Raw genomic sequence first — 21,113 nt, 5'->3', positions numbered from 1 at the left:
TAAATGAACTATATTAATAATTGCCTAATAAATAATATATGAACCAAATGAATAAATGAGCTAATTAAGAAGGTGCCTGTAGCTACCAGAAGTGATCAAGACATTATGAGTATTAAGAATTGGAGTTTCTTTGTTGATGGCAGAAATGTACTGCAGAGGCCCTGTTCTGCCTCTCCAATGTTATTAACTACCTCCTTGAGGGCTTATTTAAGCTTCAAGGCAATTTGTAGTGTTTGAATACAGTTCTAGCTGCCTCGACCATGATGGGAATTGAAAAGGAAAAATAAAAAACTATTTATGTTTTATCCTGAGCTCCAGAAAAACTCAGCATGACTTACTTAAAAAACCTGGTGGGGATATGCAGCCTGCATTGTTGGCTGGGAAGGAGGTGAAAGGAATTCATTTGCCTTAACCTAGCAAGGAACTGTTCTTTTGTGTTAGAAATGAATGAGTTAAATTTTCTTTTTTAAATTTAAAAACAAAGTCTTAGCCCAGCTGCCTGGGTAAAGAGGTTTTTCTAACAAAAGTCTAAAAATTGTGTTAAGAAGTACCTGTTAGCAGGTCAGTCCCTCAAAGTTTACTCTGCAGTCTCATAAAAGTGGTGGTTAATATCCCTTTGCCACCCCCAAACTCCCAAGGAGCCACAATAACAAATGGCAATGGGGAAACAAATAAGAACTCTAGCATCTAGATGCATCAGTCTATCAGAGAAGCATCCAATGGTGTCTCCAGAGACAGAGGGCAATGGGTGGAGATGATGGAGCCTAAGGGGATGACAGATGTAGAAATGCTTAGCAGCCAGTGACCAGGGAGCTATAGGAGACAGTTGGGCGTAAAATGGTCTACCTAATTTCTGGTTGCTGACAAGAAGGACCACAAATAGGGTTCTAGCCATCACACAAATCATACTTATCTTGGAGTGTGTTTTCAGAATTTCCTTTCCCACCAGTATGGGACCTCGGAAACCATTTATTTCAACTTATACTTGACTCCTCTCTACATTTATGTTTCTTAATAGCTATCATAGTTGAGAAGCGCTTTGCTTTCATTAAATCTAAGTTTTTTTCTGAAATATTCACCTTCTTTCTTAGTATTGCTCCTCATATGATAGCCCTTCAAATAAATGGAGACAATCAATACATCCCTTCTAACTCTTCCAGGCTAAGTATTCCTGGTTTCTTCACCTGATTTTCATATGGCAAGATGCTCAAGGACTGTGACCAATTTCGGCTATTCCTTCTTATCCCCCTTTCTTATAAAGAAACATTCAAAATAAAAATGACATTCTAGATCTGTTTGTTCCTCAATAGACCTCTATTACAAAAATTCCAAGATACCCTTATTACTTATCATAGTGTTTATGTGCCAGACACTGTGCTAAGCAATTTACAATTATCTCCCTTGATCCTCACAATTTTGGGAGTTATATAAAGGACCTTAAAGCCCATCAAGTCACACCTTTTCATTTTACAGATGAGGGAACTAAGATTGAGAGAGGTTAAATGACTTGACCAAGACTCCACAGCTAACAAGTTTCTGAGGCAGAGTTTAAACTCAAGATCTAAGCCTAGAATTCTATCTGTTGCTATTTATTTGGGGCAACTAGCCCAGTGGATAGAGCACTGGACCTGGAACAAGGAAAATCTAAGTTTAAATTTGATCTCTAACACTTACTAGCTATGGCAGCCAGGGCAAGTCACTTAATCTCCATGTGCCTTAGTTTCCTTAATTGTAAAATGGAGATTACAGTCTCTACCTCCCTCACAAGAGTTATGAGGATCAAATGAGATCTTTGTGAAACACTTAGCATAAGGCCTGGCACATAGTATGTGCTGTAAAAATGCTTATTTCTCTTCCCTATCTTCCTCAATCATTAGTATAACAGGTACAAAGTTTTGGTTTCTTCAATGCTGTTATATACAACATGCTGTTCATAGGGATTCTCAATCTTTTTTGTGATACATCTCTCTGGTCAGTGCACTTCTCTGAATAGTTTTATTAAATGTATAAAATGCACAGGATTGAAAAGGAAGCCAATTATATCGACATAGTTACCAAAACATACACACACCCACATTTTTAAAAATCCACAGGTCCCTAGTTAGGAACTTTTGCCTTGAATACTTATTAAATTTTTGTTGAATTAAGTATTTTTTGTTGCAGACCTCAATTCCACAGAAACTTTTTGGTCTCAAAATTCCTTTATACATTATGAACAAGGACCAGTCCCCAAGGGATTTTGTTTCTACTGATGTTTACTATGTTAGAAATCAAAATGTCTTAGTACAACTGGAAAGTTTTTATCTCCAAGGGCTCCCTGAAAGGGTATCAAGACAAACATTTTAAATATTGCTGCTTTCATTTATTCAATTCAATAAACATGAAGAACCTGCTATGTGCAAGTTTCTTTACTGACAGTCTCATCCTCAATTCTAGACCCTAGTCTATCTTATGACAAAAGTACCTTTCATTTTTCTTAAGTTTTTCTACTTGTCCCCGTTCTGCAGGTATTTCTCAGCATTTCCCATCCTCAGAAAATGAACAGGAGCTCTAACCTATGTTAAAAGAAAATAGGCTTTGCCCTTTGAGGTATAAGGCACCGCCATAAATATATACCTCTTAATTCATTTTTTAAAATTCCAGTTAATTTTTTCAATAATGTAATTTCAAAACAGCCTTTTTTTTTTAAAACAGCCAATGAATTCTTGTTTTCTTTTCTCTCTGAAACTATCTCCAAGTTTTCTATAGCCAAACAATACTTTAGTAAGGGTGTGTCCACTGCAGAACATAACTGGGGGTGGGGTTACCTTGTGGTTCTGCACGTCCTACTTCCTAAAAGTTCCAACATCATACTTCTCTTAACAATAGCCCGGTATCGTTCCAGCTTTCAGATCCTGTTGGTTCACATTCTACATCAGCAGTTTTTTTTCCCCTCTTTCTATGTGAGGATGTTTGACACCTTTGAAATTCATGGGATTTTAGATTCTCTACACTTAATTATAGCAAGTTGTAAAATTCTTTACTGTTCTTGATAAGAGTTTACAACTTCTAGCTCAATAAACCATGAGGAGAGATGCTATATTGCTCATTGCTCCTACATGGTTGAATGTATTTTAAATTTTTCTCATTATATGAAATACTTAATATTTGAATGAATAGAGATTGGATTCTGTTGGTATGGGAAACTCGCACATGAAATAAAAAATAAATAACCTTTTACTATTTTAGGTTAACAAGTAACTTGCCCAGTCAGAACTAGTATGTGAAAGATGGAACTTGAACCCAGGTCTTCCCAGCTTTAGTTCAAATAAAAACACTAGATACCTTGTCTCTGAGAGCTATGGTCCTAATTCTCATCAACTTCTCTTTATCAAATTCAACCTTTTTGTGTATGTTGCTGTACCTACAATCTTTATTTCCTCTTCTTTGATTTTCTTTTCAGGACTCAGAATTTTATCTTCCCTCTACCCCTTCTGTATTTTTATTCAGTCAGCTGTCAATGACTTCCTTCTAGTCAACCGCAGTCCTCATCTAAATCAATCTCACTGAATCATTCAACACTATTTTCTATGCTGACCTTTGGAAAATTTTCTTCTCTTGATTTCTGTGACCCTGAACTTAAACCATTTTACTCCCTGCTCCTTCTCCTATCCTTTGGAGAGCTCTTTCCCCCATCTTTCAAATATAAGTGTTTTCCAAAGGTAGGTCTTTGGCTCCCTTAACCTCTCTTGGCCAGTTTTAACCTCTGCAGCTCCAAAGACATACTACTTTTGGTGGATGACTCGAAATTCCCAAGTGTAGGCAGACCTTGATCTCTTTTCTGAACCCAAGACCTACACATCTGCTTTCAAGATTCTTCCACCCAACTATCCCATCAGCAACTCAAACCTGATATGCCCCAAACTGACCTATCCTTCCCTCCAAATCCAGTTCTTTTGATACCAGTATTTTCATGTGTGATACCATCATCTAGTCTTCTATGTTGGTAATCTTATCTTTGATTTTTCCAATTTCACCAATCACTTACCAAATCCTTTTGGTTCCATATTCACATCTCTTGAATTAAATTCTGCTTCACTATTGCAGGTGAACCCCCCCCCCCCACTAAATTTGGAGTCAACAAATCAGGGCTCCAGTCAGCTATTTGGCAGTGAAATCTTAGGCAAGTCATTTAACTTCTTCAGCATCATTTATTTTGGTAGCTCAAGAGAAGTGAGATGTGTAAGTGAAGAAATATCTCCACTCCAAATGTTCAAATGGACTATTTGTGCCCAACTTGTGGCGGAGCCTTTCAAGCCAAGCCAATCAACTACAGTTGGACACACTGTACCTTAACCCCAACATTGTGATATCTTTTGGTCCTCTTTGTACCTGAAGGACAACAATCAGAAGACCATCTTTTATCTATAAAACAAGGGGCTCAATTGGAGGTCTTCAAAGGAGCTTTATGGCCCAAATCTACGATCCTACTTCCATCCTAGTAAATACCATCACCGGCCTAGTTGGTTGAATAGCCTTCTTATAATATGCTTCCATTCATCATATCATCAACAGAAATACTCTTAAACCAGAGATGCTTAAAATGATTCAGAGACTGTCTCCAAGTGCCCAGAAAAGTTTAAATTCCTTTGGCATCCAAGGCCCTCCTGCACCACTTGGTTGTTTCCTCTTTTTCCAGACTTACCTCATGTTACTTCCTCCACACACTGTGCACAGTTTATTTCTGGGATCCTTCCTTTTCCCTCATGACCTTTGAAATCTTGCCCATTAATGCACAATTGTAATGTCACCTACTCTAGGAAGTCTTCTGAGACTCCCCTGGTTAGAAATGCTCTCTTCCAGAAGACTCTAATACATCTATCAAGAGATACTTATTAAGAACTTACCATGTGCTAGCCACCGGTAATATAAACAAAATGAAAATTCTCCTGTCTTTAAGGAGTTTACATCATATAGTTAGCATGTAAAACTGCATCTTCATGATTTGCATCTTATCCTCTCTACCTGATTTTAAGCTTGTGAAAGCAAGAGACCACAGCTTAGCCAAACTCTTGTCACCCAGAGGCTACCACTGCACAGACTAGTACTTAGAAAATATTTGTGCTATGTTATAATCTGCTGTTGACTAAATTGATTTTTAAATATACCAATATTCTTATGAATGTGAGGAGTACGCCTGATCACTGTCCATTTGTGTAGGTCTTGGCTGAACTAGAATAGGGTGGGAATATAGCTAGCTGTGTGAAATACTGAAGAACTAACTGATTAGATGTGGAAGGGAGAAAGGGAATAAAGAAGGGAAGGAGGGAGAAAAGAAAGGGAGGGAAGGAGGGAAGAAGGAATAGAGGACAGGAGGACAGAGGGAAAGAGGGAAGAGGAGGGGAAGAAGAGAAGGAGAAAAAAATGGAGGGAGGGAAGAAAAGGAAGGATAAATAGAGGGAAGAAATGAGGAATCCATGGAGAAAAGAAAGGAGGGAAGAAGGGAAAGAAGAGAGAAAGAAGAATAGAGGACAGGAGGAAAGAGGGAAGGAGGAAGAGGAGAAGAATAAAGAATGGAAGGAGGGAAGAAAAGGAAGGATAAATGGAGGGAGGAAAGAAAAGGGAGAAAATAAGAAATTCAGAGAGAAAAGAAAGGAGGTTAGAAGGGAGGGAGAAAAGAAGAGAGAGAAACAAACATTTAAGCACCTACTTTATGTTAGGCATCGTGTTAAGCACTTTATACATATCTCATTTGATCCCTACAACAAACTTGATAGGTCTTACTATTATTTTCATTTTATAGTTAAGGAAATTGAGACAGAGGTTAAGTTATCCAATATTACACAGGTAGTAAATGTCTGAATGTAAATGTGAAATCAGTTTTTCCTGACTCTAGATCCAGTGTTCTAATTTTCTGCACACCAAGGACCTTCAAATTATGTCTTAATATAAATGAAATAGGAAATTGCCTGTAAATTAGTAATAGCCTAGGAAGGAGTGAGGGGCCTATGAAAAGAAGAGTAGGAAAGAGACAGAGAAAAGGATAGGATGACAAATGTAAGGACTAAAGGATAAAATGGAGAGTAGGATGGAGAATCCAAAGTTCAAAATGTGGGACAAGGATCAAAGCCCACTGGAAAATGAAAAAAGCAGGAAAAAAAGGAACATGAAGGGAGGAAATAGATTTATCTAGAATACTTTAAGAAAAAGAATAAGACCTAGAGAGAGAAGACAATGATAGAAAAGGGGTTTGTAATGTCACAACTGTGAACAACAGCATAATTCATGAAGAAGATGGTCACTAAAGTCAAATTCTGAGTACAAGCATAAAGGGGAGACATAAGTCCCAGTTAAGAAATTACCTAGTCTTCAAGAGATAATCATGAGATAAAAAGTTGCTCAATCCAGGAATGAGGGAGTTGAGAGGATTAGCCAAAAATTATATGATTAAAAAGTTTTAGCAAAAAGGTTAGTGAAATAAACTACATGGTACCTAAAGGTCACCTGTGTCTAATTTCTATCCTTATAACATCTGCTGTGATGGTAAGGGGAAAGAAGGGGGAGAGACTGAAGACTTTTCACCTCATTAAGATGTCTGAAAAACATTAAACCATAACTTGAGATTATTTATTTTGTGCCCTGATATTCCCTCATGTTAGAGAAAAAGCTATTGGTATACCTATATGGGTCAAGATGAAACATGACAGGTATCATTGGAAAAACAAGAAGATCCTTGGGTTCTGGTACCAAAAAGGTGATATCATCGAAAGAATAAGACAGAAAATTCCTGGGCTGGGTATCATTTTATCTCAGAAGAGAAGTAATGCAGAAAAAGTGACTTTTTATCTTCTTCAGTCTAGTTCCTTTTGGAAGTTTTTGAAAGGCAGTTAAATCATTTGAGATACCAAATCTAACACATTTCCCTCTCATTTTCAATCTTGAAAGTATGGTCTTACATACCAAGTAAAACAAACAAATAATACAATACTAATAAATACAAATCCTAAAATCAATGTGTAGCTAAGTATTTGTAATGATCTCTCTTAGTCCCATAGAAAAGTGCTTCCCTCATTCTGGTCGAGAAATGGGACAAGTATGAAATTGTAGCTTACACTGTCAAATAGGGTCACTGTTACTAATTTTGTTTAACTGTTTTTCTTTCTTTCATTTTTTATAAGGGAGGATTTATCTTTTCAGTTAGCAGGTACAGTAAGAGCAACTGGTAAATAAAACTAATTAACTAACTAAATAAATTCTAAGTCAGAATTTGGGGCTTGGTCCTGTGTTGTTTACATTCTGACTTGTAAAAGAACACAGATGACATGTTTATAAAATTTACGGATGACCCAAAGTTGTGAGGGACGACTGAGATCCTGGATGACCGTCAGGATTCAAAGACCTGGATAGGCTGAGCCTTAATAAAATCAATTGTAACATTAGCTTACAATATTTTTAGAATGTTTAAGCTTCAGAAGCCTAATATACATTATTCTCTCTCATTTACAAAGGCTCAGAGATAATTAATTGGCCTGCCAATAATGGAATTTGACTATTATGAGACTAAAATTCAAAACCAGATCTCTCTACTTCAACATTAATGCTTTTTCCCTACACTCATCACTTCCCAAATACTATGCTGCAATATATAGATGCTGTTAGATTAATTTAGTCCAATTCAAATAAAATGTAGTTTTTTTGTGATACTAAATAACCCCAGACTTATATAATCCTTCATTGTTAAAATGTTCTGTTTCTCAATTCTCTGTCAAATCCCTTAACTATGGTATTGGTTGTCTCTGGATGATACAGATGGGCCATGTGCTTTTCTAATTCCTGAATCTATTATTTTATGGCTCTGTAATCTCAGTGCTAAGGGAATGGGAATATGACCACTTAGACTTCTTATCTTCTCTGAGAAGCCTTTCCTGATCCCACTCTATGCTAGTACCATCTGTTAATTACTGACAATTCTTCTATATATCCTGTCCCTACATAGTTGCTGGCATATTGTCTAACCCATTAGAATGAGAGGTTCTTGAGAGTTAGGGCTTCTTATTTTTGTATTCTGGTGCTCACCTGGCACATAGCAGGTGCTTAATAAATGTTTATCCACTGACTGATATACAGTAATAACTCCATTCATAGCTGCTTATGTGAACAGCTTATAAAATAACAGCACAATCCGAGACAATGAGATTCTAAGGAAGTTTTACTTTATACAAGATGGTCCAAAGCTCATTTTTTGGGACTTTTAAGATAAGAATTCTGATATCCAAGTGTGCTGATGCATGGGTTATCCATGAAGACATACAGGAAGCATCAGGAGTTGATGAAAGTAATTTCAGAGTCAAAACACAACAAATGATCTTTATTCCTTTGAAACGCATTTATGTAAAAATGTATCAAGACGGATTAAAGATTCAGGACACATAATTTGTACTTAGCACATACACTGAAGATCAAAACAACTGCTAAAAAGAACATTTATGAACAATTAAAAAAAAACAAAAACAAAGAGTTGTAGATGATCAAACCTAACTCTGAAAAGAATGGGTTGGGTTCTTCCCTTGCTGAACAGGCATGTACAAAAATCAAGAACTGCTGTATTTTAACTTAAAATTGATCAAATATAGAAGATCTCAAGACATTAAAAAAAAAAAAATCAGGCCAGACCCAATTGCAACAAAAACGTCTGAAAGAATGGCACAAAAATTTCTTGATTTTATAAAAAGGTGAAATTAATATGGTTTGAGTCTTGTAGTCTTAAGGGACCGGAGGGAAAGTATATTGTTTTATTCTGCTCAGTTAAAAGCAGAAGCTAGACTAAGACAGTACAGTGGTTTCAGATACAAGTTTCATCCCAAAGTAGAAAATAGGGTGGCTTCAGGCACTTTTGACAAAGGAGTGGCGCACACCTGATCCTGCACCTTGGCATAAATACACAAAAGTCACCACCCCTCCCCATATACATATTAATTTCATCCTATTCCCCAAATGCATTATAAATGGCAATGGTTACCTTTTGAGAGAGTCCAAGCAGAAAAATGATACATTCTACCAATCTTTAGTTTGTATTCAGAATTTTCTTTTAAAAAATCAGGCAAGATAGCAGCACCCATCATTAAGGCATTATTTTAAATGATTTATAGCAGCAACTACTACCCCTAAGGATAGCATACGGTTATGATTAGTACAATCAATATATCAAAAAGTAGTGATTGATGCTCTGCAAGATACAAGATGCTTATTCTCCCTCTAGAATATCTTCCAGTAAATTCCATGAAGATTTTAAATCTTTCCAGAATAAAAAAGACGTCTTTCTCTCAGAAACGGAATATTGTAATTTCCATTACAGGGTTAAAGGACTAGATCGGTTGATTTCATCAGGGTACTAATCTCCTGGAGAGGGACTTTCTCTAGCAATGCAGGCTGACACTTGTTCTGCCATTTATGTTCTTATAGTATGACCCTGAGTCCCAAAAGGTTAAATAACTGGCCCAGCCAGTATATATGTCAGAGATGGTACTTCAAACTCAGGTCTTTATGGTTCCAAAGCTACCTCTCTCTATCCACTATGCCAGCCACATTGCCTCTAATATCAGAAGTTGGAACATTCTTTTTCACTCTAAACCTTAACCTTAGCAATATTTAAAAAAAATACAAAATCCCTGGCTTTGGATAATATCAGAAAGTCATCTAGTCCAACCTCCACCCATTTTACAGATAAGGAAACTAAAGTAAGTCAGAGGGGAGTGATTGGCTCATGGTCACATCATTAGGAAGTGACAAATCTAGCATAAGAGTTTCTTGACCCTTCAGCTGAAGGGTCTTTTCAGTATACTATTCTCTTATACTAATTTCTCCTAGCTTTGCTTGGTCCCATTAATTAAATAACAAAGATATATATCTATATCTATATTTGCTTCACAATAAAAATAAACACACACTTTTTACTTCCAAATTTAAAATTGGAACAAAAATTATTCCTGAGCCATGAACTACCTTCATTTTATTTGGAATGTGGTCAACAGTGATTTATGACTAGCTACTGTGGACTATTTTCAGATATTTATAAAAAGACTGAAAAGACCTTTCAAGAATATCAAGAAAGGCCAATCAAATATAAGCTACAGGCATTTTTCTTTTTTTTTGTACAACACAACTCAAGTAATGCAAAGACAGACAATGTTCATGGGATGTGATGAAACTAAGATGGTCAGAGAGATCTGAAGAGACTCAAAGGGCTGTCATGAGTTTATCTTGATACACCAAACTCATACTTTGTATTCCTCCTAAATTCTTCTGGTTCTGGTTGTGGATATAATGCAAACTGTAGTCATCTTCACTTGTGGGTGGTTTCCAATGTGACCTGTCATCCTGAAATGATGGCCTGTGCCATTGGCATAGTTAATGGTTAGTGAAGGATGAAAACATAAAACTAAGGGTGAAATAATACAAGAGGATAACAAGTGCTTTAGAAATTGCATGTCAAAACAATGAGATGGAAATGATGAAATATACTGGACAGAGGGATACATTAAACACCTTCATCACTTCCCCCCCACCCCCCCCACCCCATTTCAGGCATTTGGGGAAAAAAATCTCAGCTGAGAACCATAAATAAAACCCCAAATTCATAAGGAGGTAAAAAATTCATTTATGGATGGATCATGTCCATTAGGAAGTCCACTGGCAGAAAAGCAGTAACAAACATAAAATTCTCTTCTTTTCCTCACACGTTAAAAATGTAATAATATTTCCATAACTATAATTTTCCATATAGTTTTCATTTGCTTAAATTGAGAAAACAAATGGCATTTTCAATAGAATGACATTTGAAATTATCACCTAACCAAAGCCACCTGTTTAAAACCACACAAAACTGAATGCCTCTATGAAAAATGGCATTCCTCTATGAGTATATTCAGGACTTCAATAAAAAAGCTTTGGTAAGATCTGACATATAATCTTAGTCCTCAGTTTTTCTATTAATTTAATGTGTTTTTAATTATTTCTGTCATTCCAAGTTTTGTTTGCTCCTACAGAAGGCAGAACACTGCCCTCTGAAGAATCAAAGAATCCTGGAGCTGAAAGGAACCTTTTGAGATCATCTAGTCCAAAAGATTCTTAACCTAAGGTCTGTAAATTTGGCTTTTAAAAAATATCTTCATAATGTGACAACAATATAATTTGGTTTTCTCAGCAATCCAATGTATATTATGCATTTAAAACATTTTACAGTTGGATTAGGTTTGACTAGACTGCCTAAAGAGTCCAGGACACAAAAATGGTTAAGAGCCTCTGATCTAGTCCAACATGCATTTGTTTTGCTGAGAAGAAAACTGTAGCCTCAGAATGAGGCGCAGGGCAATTTGTGCTAGGTCCGTCAGTCAATAGGTGGAAAATATGGGATTGAAACGAAGTGCCGTTACTTCAAATCTAAGTCTTCTTCTACTTTATTATATCTCCATCATCATGTCTGTGTATTCCCATGGCAAGAAAAAACTTCACTTAAGAGGTTTTAAGAGACATTTTAAAGTTTTCACAAAATGCACTAACATTAACAAGGTTTCAAAAAGACTTGCCTCTTACAGAACTTCTATCATCAGATAATGTAAATATTCCTTTCTAACTAGTTTGAATATCACTTAGGAAGCTTTACTATTTTCTTTTGATTCAGTAACTAAGTGTAATTTCAAAAAAAAAAAAATTAAAATCATTCACAAAAACAATGTTCTTCCAAAATGCTTACCTTACATTTGGAGAGTGAGGATGCCATTGTTGCCCAGGATGTATATTAGGATGGTATTGCATCTGGAATCAAAATACTAACCATGATTAGTTTATTCACAATTTCATTTAGACAAGAGTTAATTTGCTTTATATTTTAATTTTCATATCCCTTGGAAGGGTAGATGATAGAACATGGCAACAAGAGCTTTGAGAAAACACAAAGCTAAGATTCTATTTGATCATTCTATTGCCCTTATTTTTAAAAAAATTTAAATAGATATGATGCATCAGTTCTTGTCTATTCTGGAACCATGAGCTTTCAAATGATGAAGAAGTAATAACCAGCCTTTAAAGAGAGAAAAAGATATAGACAGAGAAAGACCAGAAAGAGGGAAACAAAACAGGTCTCTAGGAGAAAATTCAAAGGTTCATTATTAGAAGAATGAGGATAAACAGTTTTCATTTTTCCTTGCAGACAGAACTAAAGGAAATGGAGTTTAAATTGTATCAGGAAGAATTTTCTGTAGGAAAGGTATACAACTATGTAACATTATTCTTTTAAAACAAGAAATGGGTGTGGAATTTCATTCTCTGGTGAGCTTCTTAGAAATGACAAAAAAAACTAAACCTAACCAAAACAACAACAACCCCCCCCAAAAAAACCCCCATAATCCAGACTAACTCCCTCCCTCCCCCACTACACACTGTGATAGCATATGCGTGAGAAAGCAATCATTTTCCTTGTTAATAGTTGTGGAAACAGGCAAGAAATCATCACAAAGTCACAAATCAAATTTGTTTATAATGGTCTAATGGGAAGAGATTTTATCTCTTGACCTGTATTACAATCTGTAAAATTGAAAGTTGTTTCAAAACCACAAATCCCCAAGAAAAAAGTGGGATCAGGCAATTTTAGAGACTTAATATACCCAGTAAATCACCTGTGACAAATTCCATCACCTTGGGGTAATTAAACTAGCTCTCACACAGAGAAGAATATCATGATGATAGTCACAAAATTTATATAGTACTTCAAGATATGCAAAGTATTCTCTCTATAGCTCCTCAGAACAAGTTTGGGCCCATACAATTAGTGTCCTGAGGAAGAAAACAAACTCAGGTCTTCTAGACTCCAAGCCCAGTATTCCATCCACTACACTAAAGAGCTGCCCTGCAGATGAATGGGAAATCCTATTTTCTTCCTTGGCAGATTCCCAGAAACAGTCTCTCTAAGCTTTTTATCATGTAGATAACTTATCTATAGGCTACCTTATCATTAGAATCAAGTAGATTCCACAACCTGTAAGCTCTTTGGCGAAAATCTAGCTAAAAACCTTCTCATGTTCATAGATAGTATTTGTCCATGTTTAACTTTATCCATCTTTTTTGGATGGTTATTAGCCCATATCTTTGGTTATATACTTATTTAAAATGAAGAAAGGAAATGTTTAAGGAAATCCTTTCTGGGCATTGAAAAGTTAAAAAAAAAAAACACACACAATTTTCATTAATTCTTTTCTTGGCAAATCAATTGGAAAATAAAATATGACTACCCAACCTTGATATATCAATCAGCTTCAGAGAATGGAAAGATGCATTGTTATATGAAAAAGTCAAAGATTTAAAGAGAAGAATGGAAACAATCTTTTGTTGATGTGATTGCAGAAAAATTCAAAATTAGAAAAAAATCTTTGTCTGATCCTTATCTCCATAATAACAGACAGTTTTTCTAAATATGAGTATGTATGCTCCCAACAGCTTAGACGGGAGGGAAGTATGAGAGCTCTGTGGTCAGTGGTTGCTGGGCTTTTGTTCTGTCTTATTTTGATACTTAAAAGGATTAATGACTTCATTGATATATGTACTTCCTCTGCCAAAACAGATCACAACCCCTCTAATCAAATCAATTTATCAACAAGCATTTATTATGTCTGGAGAAGCAAATGGCAAACCACCCCGTATCTCTGCCAAGAAAACTTTGTGGAGCTCTGTTACAAAGAGTCAGATATGACTGAAAAAACTGCACAACAAAAATTTATTATGCCATTCAGAATATATACAAAATATAGAATATATTGGGGCAGCTAGATGGGGCAGTGGATAGTGCACCATCCCTGAAGTCAAGAGAACCTGGGTTCAAATCTAGCCTCAGACACTTAACACTTCTTAGCTGTGTGACCCTGGGCAAGTCACTTAACCCCAACTGTCCCAGCTTCCCCCCAAAATAGATAGATAGATATAGATAGATAGAATATATAGTGCCTGGGAGATAGAGTATCACTAACAACTGAGGGATTAGGAAAAGCTTCTTGAAAGAGCCATTGGAGGTAAGCCTGAAAAGGAATTAGTGGATACTAAGGAAAGGAGAAAGGGGAAAGAATTCCAGCCAGGGAGGTACAATCTGTGCAAAAGCATGGAGACGAGAGATTGAACTTGGTGTACAGTTAGAAGGCCCATCTGATTAGACAACAAATGTCTGAGGGAATAACATACTAGAAAGAAGCTGGGGCAAATCATGAAGGGCTTTAACTAAAGGCAATGAGAAACTACTGAAGTTTTTTGAGAAGGGGAGTGACATGATTAGACCTAGTTTTTTTTGGAATATCAATTTAGCAGCTATGAGAGAGGATGGCCTGAAGAATGGCAAGATATTTATTTTATACACCTCAGTATATTATTAAAGAGGTGCTGCTAGGTGATGAATCTCTTTGAATACAATTTGTCAAACTCTTAATTTGCCATTTTACTGTTGAGAAAACTGAAATAAACGGGGTGAAGGAACTTGCTCAGAGTCACCCAGCTAGTGTCTGAGGCTGGATTTGAACTCAGAAAGATGAGTTTTCCTGACTCTGGGCCAGGTACTCTATCCATTACACCATCTAACTAGCCTAACACCTTAATAAGATTTGTCTGTTATTATGGTATATAAACAAAAGCCTTCAAAAAAACCTTTTAAGAAACAATTATTCTTAAACTCCTACTTTAAAAAATAGCAGAAATTTATATAGCAATTTAAAGGTCCTTTCTCATGTCTTACAATCTTATGAGTTAGGGACTATGAATATTATCGTTATCTCCATTTTATAGAAGAGAAAAAACAAACAGAATAGCTTGCCATGGTTATACAGCTAAAGTGTCCCAAGCCTACTTATACCATGTTCTCCATGATACCAAATTCTATTTATGCTCTTCACAATATCTAAAGGCCGGGGTGTGGGGGGGAACCCAAACAGAAAACCTATGCAAAAAGAGATGAGACTGGAAAATGAAAAGATTCCTCTTCTTATTTATTCATTTCTCTTGTGATTTACCAACCATTATATTTCATCCCTGAGTTTTCTCTGATTTCCATCAGTATAATTACTATAACAAAATGCCTCTAAAATAAAATAAATAGGAAGTAGCTGAACTAAGGCTGTTTACGAGTCAGGAGAGCTGGATTTTCATTTCACTATCGCTAATTACTAACCAGTGTGCTGTTGGGGGCAAGACACTTAATCTCTTAGAGGTATAGCCCGTTTCTCCCTTTGTAGAGAGGAGGTTAGATAAGATGGCTTCCAAGACAAGACTGGCATTCTGAAATCCTAAAGAACAATGCAGATTCCTTTCCATCATATCAATTCACCCTAACTCATCCATAGAACTCATTTAGTGAGACTGTTTGCGCAAACATATTAAGCTAAGACTTTAGGAACATCCCAGATAAAAATAGTACATCAAAAAGGAAAAATCTTTTGCAAATATTAAAATTAGGGAAAAATCTGTGAGTGAAATATCAAAAGAAGTAATCAGTTTTTTCAAGGGACAGTTCTACGATTTGTGGCATTTAAAACCATAGTGATGATAGTACTATATAGGGTGTTAATGGTATATAATATTCAGGATCAGATTACTAGCTTTGTCCATTTTATTCAAATCAACATCACGGAATTCAACATTCATTAAACACCTAGTATATGCAAAACATCTTTTACCCTTTATAGGATAAAATAGTGGGAAAGTAAGATAAGCTTACATTAGCTTGGAAGGGAAACCTTTGGTCATTAGCCATTAGTCACAATCTCCACCTCCCTCCTAGAATTCCTTCAACCTCTCAGAGGAATATCCCCCTTGAGCATGACAATAGCATGTCTGAGTGAAACAAGCTCAAAGGGGACACTTTCAAAAATTTTTGCTTGTCCAAAGTCCCCCAGCATTTAAATGTCTATGACTATCACTTATAAAATAACACAAATAGAAAACAGTATGGCATGTATAGGATTAAATGATTAACAATGCCAGAAAAATTTAAAAATAATTTTGCTCTTACCTGGTAATTGTGAATTTCTGGATTATTTTTGGAGCTGAAATAAAGAATAGACAACATATTACAGAGAGGAAAGTAATTTAGTATTAATTAGTGTTAGTGTTGATGATGTTACCTGCTCATATTCATATTCAAACTGAAAAACCAAACAGAAACAGCTATGAAGAACTTTGGATCACACAACCCCCCTCACCTTCTCCTACCTAAGATTCTGTGCTACCTTATGTTTCTGTAACTTTTTGAACCTTTCCTGGTTCTTTTTATATCCAATATTCCTACTTATTTTGTATGGTTGAGGAAAAAACAAAGTCTGGAGTAAGAAAATTTGTGTGAATCAATATTATGCTATTTCCTATTGGTACAACCTAAAAATTTAAGGAATTAAGATTGGATGATCTAATCTAAAGGTTTTTTTTCCCAGTTCTAAATCCTAAGATCTTCTAAATGTGGTAGGATCTCATGATGGTTCCCATTAGTATTGCATTAGAATATACCAATGTGTTTGTTCAGCAAGAGTTGCAATGATTGCACACTGACAAAAGTTGGTACTACATCAGCAATGAGTGATATGGAAAAGCCATTCTTTTATCTCCATAACCCTCAGTAATGGCTATACCTCTGGAATGGGATAGGTTAGCCTTAGAAGTATGTATTGAATGGTCAATATCATAGTTGCTGGGATAGCATTTTATACTTTTCAAGACACTTTCCAATATATTATTTTATGACACAAAAGTCCTTAAAAAAAACTTGTGCTTAAATCTATAGTAGTTTTTTTCTTCAACTTGATATCTAGGTTTTAGCTATGATATTCCCAGATGTTTTCAGTTTGAGCTTTCTCTGAGGAAGCAATTGTTGGATTTTTCCTATTTTTCATCTTTCTCTGTGGTTTTAGCATTATATTGGTAGTTTTCTTATATGATTTCTTGAAATACAGTATCCAGATTTTTTGTTTGGCCATGATTTTCAGGGAGTGCAATGATTCTTAAATTTTTTTCTTCTCACCATTTTCCAGGTCATTTGTTTTTTAATAGGAGATAATATCTTCTGACTTTGTTCTAATATTTCCTTTGAATCAACAAAAACACCAAGTTTTTATTTTTCCATTCAATTTTGTAGGGAGTCTATTACTTGGGTAAGGTTTTTACCTTTTATTTTAAGTTAGTTTATTCTCCTACCAATTTTTTGCACATTTTTTCCTTCCAAATGAATAAGTTTTATTCTAGTCAGAAGAAAACAGAAATCAATGAAAAGTGAGAAAGATATAAAAAAGAAGAAATTACTTTTTACTTGGTACTTTGTTACAAGGCTTAGACTTTTCTGAAGGTTTAAAAGACTTTCCTTTGAGCAGTTCCAAATTAAATCCACATCACTGCACAGATCCATATATAAGAAATGGATTAGGGGATTTTTCAATGTAATTTAATATTTTACAATAAGATAAGGATTTTCAAGAGAGAGGGAGAAAGATGATCTAAAAAGATTTGCAGTTTATAATAGTCCCATTGGTAAGGAATAAGAACATGCATTCTGCAAGTAAAACTGTTTAAATTGAAGAGAGGTTGAAAAATGTATAAGGTGGGTGAGAGAAGAGGAGAAGAGGGAGAGATGGAGGAGGAGAAGAGGGAGAGATGGAGGGGGGAGAGAGAGAGAGAGAAAGAGAGAAAGAGAGAGACAGAGACAGACAGGCAGGCACAGAGAGTCGATTGGTTTTATTTCATTTCTTCATCTTTTGCTTTATTTCTTCCATTCAATTGGGTACACTTTGTGACCAACTTTTTCCACTGATTTCATTGTGGATCATTCTTTTTCTCCCTTTTATACTTCACCTCACTAAGAATAGGGCTCACCTTCTATCTATTTTTATATTTCTGGTGTCTAATATATTGCTTTATATTTGACAAATACTTAACAGACATTGGTTGAATTTTGATGAATGATTGTGAAAGGTTCTAGAAACCAAATGTTCTTGACTAATGATATTCAGTATATTAATGTACAAAAAATAATGTCCTACTGAGAGCCACAGGCATGATGATGGCAGTATTTCACACATAATTTAATACTTTATAAAGTTTTTCCTGACAATAACTCTGTGACAGCACTGCCATATTTCCCCCTCCCCCCATTTCATACAAATCATTAGTGATTTGCCTAAGTTCACCTGTCAAAAGTTAAATGTCAGAACCTGGATTAGAAACCCCAGCTGCCTCCTAACTCCAAATCTAGTGTTCTTTCCACTAGAATCAGAGCAGGTGAGAAAAAGAAGGAACCTCAGACTTCATCTCAAACAACCCATGCTTGAATATAGAAATCTCCTCACCAACATATCCAACAAATGGTCATCCAGGATTCAGGAAACAGAAAAGGAGAAATGATAATTGCACCTAGGATTAATATCCATAATTTAAATGCTTTAGGAAAAAAAAAATCAAGAGCAGCAAAGAAGTCCTCTGTATCTGATCACAATCACTGTTTTGTACATAAGGATCTGGATAGCACTTACCATAGCTGGGCTGCTTTCACTGGATTGTTTGCTTAAAACAAAAAGCAAAAAAGAAAAGAAGTTAGGCCAATATACTAGAAACTGAAGAAAAAAAAAAAAGAACCAAACAAACATAATTTCATAAGCTGCCTTAAGACAGGCTGGAAAGAGATAGGTTAAGAGAACTAATTTTGTATTTGAAGTACATCTTCACAAGAACTTTTCTAATCTAAAAAAGTAATCTCTTTCACTGTGGTTGTCTTTATCACCTGAAGTTCAGTGAGGCTCTGCATTCTCAGAGGCAGTATAATTAAATGCTTCAGTGTTTTATCCATCACTCCACAGATGGAATGAGAAAGGGGAAATAGAAAAAGTGGGGAAAGAAAATAGGGAATTGAAAAACACCTAGCACAGGTCAACAATTCTTCCTGAAAAATTACACATTTATTTTAATATTATATAAAATTTCTGGCCCTTTCAAACTCTCAACACTTACTAAGGGCTGGTCCCCTTTTGTCTCTTTTCCCTGACTTTCCTGTCCCTTCTTTTATTGTTCTTACATTCTTCTATACTCTTCTTCAAATAAAAAGAATCATTTATTCAATATTCATTTTAAAAGACGTATCACATGTGAACATTATGCTAGATGCTAGAAAAGGTACAAAGGTAATAACAATCTGGTCCTTGCCTTCACTGACTTCACAAATTTAGGGATGAAGGAGATATACATACATAAATAATTGCTGTATGTGGAACCTGGAATTAGGGAGACCTGAATTCAAAGTCTACCTCAGACACTTACTAGTTATTTATCCCTGGGAAATTCACCTGATTTGTCTGTATCTCAGTTTTCCTCATCTAAAACACAGAGATATTAACAGTATCTACACCTCATGGGATTGTTATAAGGACCAAATGAGTTAACACAGAAGAGATAAAATAAGAAGTGATATTAAGTAAATGTGTTATGTAAGTGATAACTATTATCAATAAAAAATTAACATATTGGTATTATGACAAATATTGTTATATTGTAGAATTATATATTTTATCTTTTATATCAAATATACAATAAATTAGAAATGAAATATTGCTATTTATTATTAATGGAATTAACAATTAAAAAAAGATAATAAATCATGTTAATTACATGGAAATATTTAAGAATTTCCATAAATAAATAAAAATAAGCAGATAAACTCAAATCCCTTTAGCCCTACTTTCCATGTGTTTATGTAAAAATGCTTCTCAGGCTCCATCAATGAAATCTTATACTTCAAGTTCTATTAAACCAGAGATTCTATTTTCTCTTACATTATCTTGAAGCTTGATTAGTCCAGTTTGAAACACATGGGTGCCATTTATAATTTAATGATTAATCCACAAATATTTACTCACAATCTATTATATGCTCAGGAACAATGTGTTATACCAAAGTGTAAGAAAAAGTCCTTATCCTCAGGGAGGTTCTAGTCTACTAGGAAATATCAGAAAAATATATACACAAGATGAACACACAGAGACAAGCTGTGATAGAGGCCAAGTGTTGCCAGAGAAGTCAGAGAATGGGTATGATAGAGTATTATTCTGATTACGGAAAAATCTTCATGGAACAGATGGAACTTGACCCTGATATTGAAGAATGTGTAGAATTTGGATAGGAGGAGGAAAGAAGAGAAGAGTTTATAAAAGTCTTATACCTCATCGATCTCCTGGCTTCTAAATTATGCCCTCTCTAGAGTAACTATTTCTTGCCTTCTGAACAAAGTATAAACTCCTGATTTTGACATTCAAAGCTTTCCACTATTCAGGATCCAACCTCTCTGTTCTGCCTTGCCACATGACCTAATTTAAAGGTATTATGTGGAAGGTACTGGGTGGGGTACTAGAAATACCAACAAAAGCAAAAGACTTAACTGGGACATCACATGAAGATAGACAAGTAAATATATAAAAAGCAATTTCAAGTGAGTAAGAGTGTCAATAATTGAGGATTCAGGTGGGGCACAGGGGTGGTATCTGAATTGTGAACAAGGAATTCTAAAAGGCAGAGATGAAAGGGAGAGGATTTCAGATGTAGGAAACCAGTTGTACCAAAAAAAATATGGAGGGAGGAGATGGAATGCTCTGAAGAGGAATTAGCCAGCAGGCCGGTCTAACTGGAACGATGTGAAATAAACTTAGAAAAGGTGGAAGAAACCAGATTGTGAATGAAGGACCTAAAATGTCAGACTGAATATTTAACTCTAGAAGCAAGTGAGAACCACTGAAGATTTCTGAATTTAAGGGGTAGGGTTTATGTTTTTCAGAATATTAATTTGGTAGTTGTGTGAGGACAGATTGGAGAGGGGAGAGAATGAAAGAAAACCAATTAGGGAGTTATTACAGTCATCTAAGTGAAAAGTGATGAAGGCCTTAGATAATAGTAACTTCTCTGTGAATGGAGAGAAACAGACAAATGTGAAAGTTAATGCTGAATGATTGATTCTTTGCTTATACCTTGATTAAACATGCCCTGGTTATCCCAACTGCTATCTGTCTTCATTTTTTTCATTAAGACCTAACTCAGAGGCACCATGAAATATTCCATAACACCACTCCACTCAGCAC

At 35.4% G+C, this 21,113-nt stretch overlaps 1 protein-coding gene across 8 annotated transcripts in view; it reads right to left on the bottom strand.

The window, feature by feature from the left end:
- Positions 1–21,113, bottom strand: part of EPB41L4B (erythrocyte membrane protein band 4.1 like 4B) — a 237,269-nt gene that overhangs the window by 89,034 nt on the left and 127,122 nt on the right. For 7 of the 8 annotated variants that reach the window (XR_004234294.1, XM_031969236.1, XM_031969248.1 and 4 more), the window contains exons 13-15: positions 18,525–18,555; positions 16,022–16,055; positions 11,732–11,793 (exon numbers count right to left, since the gene is read on the bottom strand). Coding sequence is in view for 7 of the 8 variants with exons in the window: in XM_031969236.1 (XP_031825096.1) it covers positions 11,732–11,793; positions 16,022–16,055; positions 18,525–18,555 (127 nt within the window). In the remaining variant the exon portion in view is untranslated. Of the gene's footprint in view, positions 1–8,170; positions 10,370–11,731; positions 11,794–16,021; positions 16,056–18,524; positions 18,556–21,113 lie in introns of those variants that run through there. The other variant, XM_031969291.1, reaches the window with a different exon arrangement.

The sequence above is a fragment of the Sarcophilus harrisii genome, chromosome 1 (assembly GCF_902635505.1).
Source record: "Sarcophilus harrisii chromosome 1, mSarHar1.11, whole genome shotgun sequence".
Classification (NCBI taxonomy): domain Eukaryota; kingdom Metazoa; phylum Chordata; class Mammalia; order Dasyuromorphia; family Dasyuridae; genus Sarcophilus; species Sarcophilus harrisii.
The sequence above is the reverse complement of the archived record's forward strand: the minus strand, read 5'-3'. Positions and strand labels throughout refer to the sequence as shown.